The 9,813-nt window shown below is 37.5% G+C and overlaps 1 protein-coding gene across 1 annotated transcript in view; it reads right to left on the reverse strand.

Annotated features, from left to right (window-relative positions):
• LOC110021947 (5-methylthioadenosine/S-adenosylhomocysteine deaminase-like) overlaps nt 1-9,813 on the reverse strand; it is a 45,140-nt gene that overhangs the window by 21,130 nt on the left and 14,197 nt on the right. Inside the window, 4 exon segments of the mRNA XM_020720681.1 lie at nt 1,425-1,518; nt 1,520-1,589; nt 1,867-2,023; nt 2,543-2,686. Coding sequence (XP_020576340.1) covers nt 1,425-1,518; nt 1,520-1,589; nt 1,867-2,023; nt 2,543-2,686 — 465 coding nt within the window.

Consider the following 9,813-nt stretch of genomic DNA (forward strand, 5'->3'; position numbering starts at 1 on the left):
AAATCACCCTTTTTCAAAAATAACGGCCGACAATGTTCCATTTATTTTTTAAAATAAATAAAAAAAGAAAACCATATCATCATCCAATTATTTAGTATCTATTTTATGAATTATCGTTCTTTTTAAGTCATGCTAAGCGCAGCATGAATTGTTAACCTACTTTTGAATCGTTAGCCTATTTTATGCATACCTTTTTCCTATTCGTCTATAAATGTTGTAAAACCTAGTTTAGGGGGTGTTTGGTTGCACGATAGATTTAAGTTAAAAAGGATTTATCAAATCCGATAAATCTAAATTTATCAAATCGAGTCGGTGACCAAAACAAATCGCGAGCGACGGCGAATAAATCCGACTCGCAATCGGATTTACGGAATCTGGATTTATACGTATAAGTGACAGAACGCGAGAAGAATTAGATAGGACACGCGAAAATTAGATTTAACGGAACGTTGGATTTATTTTTATTTTTATTTTTTTAATGTTTAGCTGAATTTAAGCTAAATAATACACTACCAAATACTGTCTTTGTAAGAAAAAAAGAGCCAGCAACACTGGTTCAATCAAACCAACACCAAAATTGCATTAATAGAAAGATCGAGGGGGAATATGAGTAGGAAATGAATTAGTTAAAAGAGCAAGTTGGAGGGTCTGAGAAAGAAAGCCAGTGATGGTGAGTGGAGACTAAGAGCAATAAATAGACAATGAGAGGATGACTAAGAGAAGGGAGAAAGCAAAGAAGATTAAAGAAGAACGGGAAGTGATTGCAACATGGTGATGGGAATCGAGAATAGAACTTTTATCTTTATTTTGTTCCGAATCATAGATAAATTGTGAACTAAAATTTTAACTCTGAGAGTTGACAAATCCTAATTTAATTCCTTAATTTGCAAGTTATTTTTTGCAAAACTTTTGGGTGTGAAGCAGAATAAAATCAGGAGGAAATAAGGAAGAATATGGAGAGTAGAAGATGAGCATTTAACGTTTAAAAATTAATTAGTAAAACTATTAATTTATTTAAGTTTAAGATTTACAGCAAAATTTAAAATTCTAAATGTTAAGAGAAAAAAAATAAAGAAAATAGCAGTCAAGTTATAAAGCTATGTGCCCTCTATACAGAAGAAGCTATGTTATAAATGATGTGCATGAAAACCTTGAGTATAAATGTTTAGACAAAAGGCCTAACAAAAAATATGCAAATATCAATATTAAAAAAAAAATTACAACTTGAAAGGAAGCAATATAATACCTAGCAAATATTCTAAAGCAACTTTACAAAATCGATCAACAGAACATATTAAACATGCCGAACTAGTACTAAATATCCTAATGCCGTTCCAGAATAAAATTTAAGACATAGATCACAATTATTAGTGAAAATGTCAGATTTTCAGTGGAAAAGATGTGGGGGCATGGTGCAATCTCACCTTCTTCCCAACCTCTAAAGAACCAATCTCATTATCCCATAAAACTGACTTTGCACCATTTATCGTTGCCATCTTTAGTATCGCCTCAGCAGGTTGGGTTGGTTGTTCCTTTAGTATAAGCTTCTCTCCCTTTGTTGATGAGTGAAGCAAGATACATCTCATCTACTGCAAACAGATATGGACATGTCAAAATCTTAAAAAAGGTCTTTAACCTACCACTCAAAAATTATTATCTAGGAATAGAAATTTTTTTTTTTCCTCCTTTTGCATTTTTGAAAACTACGCAAACAGTTAATCCATTCAAAAGAGGATTTAAGAGAAAACTACGCAAATCTAGTATAAGGCTGGTAAAATTAGGGATAATTGGAATGTGATTAACCTAAGAGTCCGTTATAACAAATCTAGCATAAAGATAGTCAATGTACAAGATGTAGAAACAAACCAATACTCATTCTATTATTTGAAGGTGCTCCATCGGTTCCTAGTGAGACACACACACCTAGATCAAGCATTTCCTTTATAGGAGCAAATCCAAGCATTCTCATTGCAGCAGCAGGACAATGAGATACCTTGACATCAGCCTTGGCAAGCAAACCAATCTGTACAAATTTGAAGGATTGGATCTCTATCTTGCCATTATAAACTAGTTGATTTTAGAAGTTATTACATGTCATCATGGAAGCAGATATATATATGTATAACATTTCTGAATTCTGTGAAGATAAACAGTGATGGGAGTGCAAGGATACAAAAAAGACGAGCAGTGGTAGATGAATAGATAGCAAGCATCAATAACATGTTAAAGTTTCACCTTCGAGAAAAATAAGGGGGCATTTACATACATACCACATAATTCTTATGTATTTACATATCTAACACCTAAACATTCATACTTACAGGCATGCCACTCAATTTTTTAACATCATATCAGAAATACATCACTATCTTTTAGAAGTGAAATATCTTTTCATATATACTTTTATGACACGAAGGTGTTATAAGTGTAAATATAAAACTTTGGGCGTTAGAAATGTAAATAAATAAGAATTGAGTGTTAGATATGTAAATTTCCAAAAAAAGTACCAGAACCTGGTCTTTGGAACAGTGATTATGCTCACCTCATGCTCATTCACCCAAACAGAGTGTGCAGCCAACAAGTTGCTTCCTAACAAACCTATCTTCTCCAAGTAAGATACAGTACCATGATCAACTTGCCTTGAATTCATCACTAGTTCATTCTCATACGGTATTTCTGCAACATGCTTGATAAACGTCCAGTAAAAGTTAGTACTTTTGGTAAGAAACATAAAGCCAAAATAGCATATTTGGTTAATTCCAAAGCTTTACATGGATGTATCACAACCCAACATTTTATTACGAGAAACAGGTAAATGATAGATAGAGAGTGTGTGTCTCTGTGTGCGTGTGTGTGTTTAAGTGAAATTATAAGTAAGCCTCAAGAGATTTAGTGACATGACCTAGCCCGGGTATTTGGAGTAGACCAAGACAAACAGTAATATTTGATACCATTCTATGGCTCCTAGAAGGTATTTTGAAAGTAGAGAATTAGCAGGTACGTTGTCGTTGAATGGCAAGGGAAAGAAAAATTCAGGTTCAACGAAGTATTCAATGGGATTGCGAGGATAAATCTGTTTTTGCACAAAAGGTTTAATGTCGTCGTAGGCTGCCCCAGCTGAAAAATAGTAAAGTAAACTCTGAATTGGCAATGTTTGGGCGGCGAGGAGGTTACAACACGTGTTCCTGAGCAAGATACAAACACATAACTTGCAAAAGGAGAGGATATAGTACCCCGCAAGGTAGAAAACAGAGATCACAATCTCTCTAAACTCAAAATAAATCAAAAGTTTGAAAAGAAATAGAAAATGCAAGACATAAAATAATACCCTTTCAAAATAGCCCAATTATAAATAAGGAAATAGGAAAGAAATAAGAAAAGAAATAAAATATTCTAAATTGAAAGTCGGTGCCATATACTAAATCTTGTATTATAGGAATTTGTAGTTCCCATTGGGGAACTCAAGTCGGGATCACAGGATCTTGACTGCTCCACCGTTCTCATAATTACCAAAGCGGGATTGCAAAAGAGGGAGCTCCCGTATCATTCTCCCTAAGTAAGAGAAGCATTATCTTCTTCCAGACAACTTCTAGAATGATCTATAATAATCATGACAAAATCATCAACTTGTTGTGTCTGAGGCAGTCCCACTGCAAAATTTATTCTCACATCCATTGTATGCAGCTTAAAACACATTCGTTCTTCCAAAGTCTATTCTATTAGAATAAATATTCATTCTTTTTGGCACAACCAAATCTGGAACAACATATAAACGAGTGTTCTCATAAGCCAAGTCTCGTGTCATTAAATATGTAACATGCTTCTCCCATTTCTCATACTCGGTCAGGCGCATCCAATAAATAAGTTTGGAAAAACTAACTCTGGAATGAAATTTTTTGCACGTTGAACCACTCTGAGTGGTGATCACCCGAGAGGTAAAAGGTCCGTCAGGATATACGACTCCCTTAACAAGGTCTATCTCTTTGTTGGTACCAACTCATCGAACTCGCTACTTTTAGAACACTAATGTTAATCTAGTTAGAGTCTCTCTCATGGGATTAACTTGAATTACTAGCATCTCTTCCTCATTGGCTAGAAGTTCAGACTTCTCTCTGATGTCTTCATCCTCTTCTTTGTCAATGCCAATTTCTTCAACTGATCCCTACTTAGTGAAATAGGTCACCCATGTGTTTGGGCAATCAAATGCAACATGTCCAAAACCATAGCACTTGAGGCATTTCTTTGTTGAGATGTATTTGAAAGTGTTTGAGGTCTCCATTTTTTTCAACAATTGAATTGATTTTTTCTCGAGCGGAGTCAACTGGGATGCTCCACAAAGTGTGTTTTGTTGTCTGATATTAGGATTAAACTCTGTCTATAAGTGTGGCTATCACTTGGTGATGTTGTTTCTCCACCTACAAAGATAGGGTTTGTACATCAAATGAACTAATATGGTTGCAATCGCACCACATTCTTAATAAACAACCTTAGTTTTCTAAGATACCTTGTTTTGTGTGCTCCTCTGTTCCATCAACTCACATTTCAGTACCAGTTAAACAAATTCAATTGTATACTCTTCAATAAAGAATCTATCTGACACAAAAAATGTAGTTTAATGAACATATCCTGCCCGTAATGTAGAGAAAGCCTCTATTTTCATCTTAGACCACGTGGTTATCTTACGATTTCCTTCTCACTATCGAATAAGCTTCAATGAAAATTTTTTTCTAAGCCTGATAGCTGTCAATTTAACTTTATTGCCTTGAGGAATATTAATGTACTAAAAAATTCGCTCCGCAGTGCGAAGCCACAAGATAAGCTCATCTGGATTCATAAGACTGTCAAAATCCAATAAATTCACCTTTATTCCAAAATCTCGACTTCTCCAATATTCCATGTTGAATCGTCCAGGTAGTGGTTCTTGCCATTGAAAACTATCAAGTGGAAGGGATTCACTTTTTCTTCTCGATTTGACGAGTCACCATTGTGACTATGGGTGACCTCACCGGATTGCCTGCTCTCGAAAGCAGTGCGTCGCTATTGCAATTGGAGTATTTCTCGCTGCATATCTTCTAAAGTAAGCTCCTGGATAATTTTTTGTGGATTTCTCCTAAGCGGCATTGTGTCGTTTTCTCCCGATTAGATCGTCGGCGGATACAAATTAATTATAGTCGGCGGCTTAAGTTTTTGGTGGTAGGTGTCAAAGTGAAATTTTGATTGAAGTAGAAAAGTTGAATTTTAAAAATTTTAGATTCCAAGCAAGAAATTGCGGTAGGAATAGTTTGGGCATTGAATTGGTGGAATATTTAAGTTATGTAAAATTTTTGGTAGGCATAGAAACGATAAATCCCAAATAAATTTTTGGTTTGTTGAGCTCTGATATAGAGTGATACCGTTCTAAGGCTCCAAGAAGATACTTTGGAATGAGATTTAGTGAAGATGTGGTTGTGGAATGGAAAGGGAAATGAAAATGGGAGTTCAACCTAGTTTTCGACTGGATTACAGGTATAAATCTGTTGTTGGACAGCAAGTTCGATGTCATCGACAACTGTCCTAGCTAAAAATAATATAAGGTAACTCTGCATCGGCAACATTCAAGCAACGATGAGGTTTCACCACCTATTCTTGAGCACGTTGCGGTCAAGCCAATGCAAAAAGAAAGGATATAGTACTCCTGAAGGCAAAAAAATAAAAATTACAATCTCCCTAAACTCAAAACAAATCAAAAGTTTGAAAAAAAAACAGAAAATAGAGGATACAAATAGTCCTCTATCAAAAGAACCTAATCAGAAAGATAGAAATAGGAAAGAAATAAAGAAGAAAATAAAATATGCTAAATTGAGCCACATTCCAAATCATATGATCACAGAAATTCGCAACCCTGTAAACAAAACACATAAAAATATCCACCCTGCTATAAACTAGTCAACAATGCCACCTTGGTTGGAATCTACTTCCACATATGTAGAACTGATTTCAATAGCACATTGTTGCTAACATTAAACACTAATGCTCCGTGCCCCTAATCCAAATATTTCTTCGTGTAGTTACATGCCTTTGCAAGAATCTTTCGCTTCTTCAATCAGCTCCTGCATGTCCTTCCCTAATAATATGCAGCAGAATATTTGCCACCAAACTATTGCCTTGCAACATCAAGGGGAGTTAGTGGTGGTCGTCTCAGCATAAAATCAAAGGGGATTTTATTCGTTGCAGAAGATTTGTGCCAGATGCATTAATCCATAGGTCTAATTATTTCCCTTGGTTTGTTGTGATATAACCCCTCAAATATTCTTCCAAAAGGGCACTGATACGCTCTCTTTGCCACCATTTGGAGATAATTTGTTGTGAAAAACAAATAAATCAAATCCCATTGATCTAAACAAGGACGTTCAAAAGTTTCTGTGAACCACGCATCACTATCACTGATAATTTTAGCTAGTACACTAAAATATTAACAACATCCAATGGTGATCTTCAAGCAACTCCGTCATAATCAAAATTCCCCGTTGGCATGGTTTCACCAGACCGAGTCTCTGTTAGGCAAGTCGAGATATCTAGATTTTAGCCTTCCCACATCGGATACAGAAACAAAAAAGGTTATATCACGACTTACAAGAAATTTCCCAACCTTTTATTCACCAAGAATTTACAATAATAAGGGGCCATAATGTCCACAAATGTATAATAGAAGCACATAGAAACGCTAACCAACAAGTTCTGTCTTTGCACCATAGTGCAAGCCTAGGAATCCCTAGCCGCCTCCAAAAGGCCTAATAGTCTGTCTCAGGCCCCGCTCAATGACTTTTGTTGTCTCTATTTGTCGCAAGCTACAAAACCTCACCAAATTATAAGTCAATTTGTTACGAGGATCCCTGCCTAAGGGTAAATTTGTCTTTTGTACGCCAAAGGGCGATTTAGTCTTTTATTATTACAATTGTTGGGTATAAATAAGCTTATTATGTTTAGGGTTGTGGTGATGCATGAGATTGAGTTGTGAATCTTAGGTCTAGGGTTAGAAAGAGATTTCTTAACTCTCAAATTGTATGAATTAGGAGAGACCGCCTACCTCTCGAATTATAGGTGCTTATTTTTTGTATTTGTGTGAGTTGTTGTTTTCCCTAATTTCTGTAAAAATCAGTGTCAATTTCTATGACAAATGGTATCAAATTGGTATCAGAGCAACACTTTTAGGAAACAACCCTCATCTTATAGCCGCGATTAAAGTTTGCGGAGAAGACAACAATGCAACAGAGGAGGCAAGATGGTAGATCGTGACGTGGGGAAGGAATGAATCACGACATATGACGATTATGTGACTTCAGCTCAAGAAATAGTCCCGTGATTGGAACAACAACCGCGATTGGGAAGAATCATGTCACCCCTAGAATCAAAACTAACCTCCTTCTGCTCTATACTCGTGTGAAGCAGTCTCCAGTAGTGCTACGGCTACAGAATCGCAACTTAAAGTGACGAGAAGCACATTTCCTGGCGAGGGACTAAGCTAGATGCGAAGCCATAACGGCATCGTGGGGTACAGAAGCCCAAAACTTCATCTTCCTGTCGGTGTCCTATCGCCTTTATGACGAACACTACGATACAGTCAAGCTCGAGGCTTGCTTCCGTGAACTAAGCCTCGGGATAAGATTGCAGCTAAAGTTATTTGAGAAACTGAAGGGATTAAATAATACATGCATCTCCTTCACATCGAACCGCGCCAAACATACTAGATTCGAACGAGCGGGGATGGTTGTAATCGGATCGAGCATGACTTAATTGTGACCCTAGAAGACAGAGACCAGATCTGGGATCAAGTATGCCCTAGTAACAGGAGAAATGAAAGCCAAGCAAATAGCAATTTAAATAAGAAATTAGAGAAAAAGATGGGGCAACTTAGATCATTAGTGGAAGGAAGATTCACCGCCATGAAAAATAGGTTCTCTTCCATAGAAAACCAAATGGAGAGCAGATTCGATAGCATAGAAGAAATGTGAGAGATGATGAAGAGACTCATAGAGATGCAATCCAATAACCGACGACAGCTCAATTTGCAAACCCTAAACAAAGATTGACTAGAGAATCTGAGGCAATATCGAAAAGAAAAGAGATCAAAAGTGAGGATCATAAGAAGGAAAACATCCACCATCACACCTCCTCTCAGGGCTTCAATTAAGGATGGATTAGAGATTTCCGATAGAGGCAGTTGGGCCGAAACATGGAGAAGAGATTATGTCAGTTGTATGTAGGAGCACAGAAGTAGTGAGGGGATGTAGCTACGGTCGAAGGAAGGAGTTTACCCTCGATGCATGGGGGGAAACAGTGGAGGAAAAGGAAATTCGGGTGGAGATGTTAAAGTTAGGAGGCTGAAGATGCCTATCTTCAAGGGGGAAGACGCACATGAGTAGGTGTATTAAGCAGAGTGATACTTCACGGTGAAAGGGTTAGATGGGGAGAAGAAACTCTTGGCAGCATGATTGTGTTTGTAGAGGAAAGCCTTAGCCCAATTTCAGAGAAGGAGGCTAAATACCTGATTCGTTCATAGGATGAATTTAAGCACTATTTGTTTGAACTTTACTCAGTCATTCGAGAAGGAGACCTACACGAGCAATTATATATCTTGACTCAGGAGGGGATGTCGGGACGGTCATGGAATATAATGAAAGATTTGAACTATTGTCGGAACGGTTGTGGGGGATTTCTAAAGCAGAACTGGAGAGGAATTTCATGAACAGCTTAAAGCACGACACACAAGCACTCCGACTACTAAGACCGCGGGGATTGAAAGAGATGATGGAGCTATCCCAAATGGTGGAAGACAATAACCAGATGAAGAAAACTAACAGGAGCAACATAAATGGAGCGTTGTGCGGAACTGCTGCAACCACAACGATGCCAAAAGTTCAGACAGTGGAAGTCCAAAGGGAGGCTGCACGACACACGAACAATGGATCATGATCGAGAGCAGCACTCAAGCTCCTTACAGAGACAGAATCGGGAGAAGCAAGCCAAGGGGTTATGTTTTAGTGTGATGAGAAGTTTACCTCAGGACACCGTTGCAAAGATCGAAAATTACGAGTTCTCCTCGTACAGAACGAGGAAGCTGAGAATGAAGAAATAGAGACAGCTGTGAGGGATGAGAAGGAACACTCATTTTTTCTCACCTTGAGGACAAGGTGTCTTTTGGGGGGGAGTATTGATACTAGGGCATCTAGCCTAAGGGCAAATTTGTCTTTTGCACGCCTAAGGAAAATTTAGTCTTTTATTACTATTATTTTTGGTTATAAATAGGCTTATTATGTTTAGGGTTGTGGGGGATGCATGAGATTGAGTTGTGAGTCTTAAGTTTAGAGTTTGGGAGAGATTTCCTACCTCTCAAATTGCAGGAATTGGGTGAGACAGCCCACCACTCAAATTGTAGGCGCTTATCTTTTGTATTTGTATGAGTTTGAATTATTGCAATAAAATTCGTGTTTGCCTTAATTTTTGCAAACATTCATGCAAATTTCTACGACAAATTGTATCATAATTATGCTTACTTTTTAATAGTTTCACAGCCTACTTATAGATTGCTTGCTCCCAAAATATCTATTTTATCTAAGAAAACTAACACTAAAGTGGGTGCAACTGTCAGGCCTCATGGGCACGCCTCCACGCAACTCTGCCCACATTTTGCACACCCCTGGCCAACTGCCAACGCTTTCCCACAACTGCCTTTACTAGCATGCTAGCCAAGCCAACTGCTTGCACGATAATGCCAACCAAGCCAACTGTCAAAACACACTTGCTAGCACCAAACATCTTTGCTAGCACTCTTTC

This window comes from Phalaenopsis equestris, unplaced genomic scaffold (assembly GCF_001263595.1).
Source record: "Phalaenopsis equestris unplaced genomic scaffold, ASM126359v1 Scaffold000002, whole genome shotgun sequence".
Classification (NCBI taxonomy): domain Eukaryota; kingdom Viridiplantae; phylum Streptophyta; class Magnoliopsida; order Asparagales; family Orchidaceae; genus Phalaenopsis; species Phalaenopsis equestris.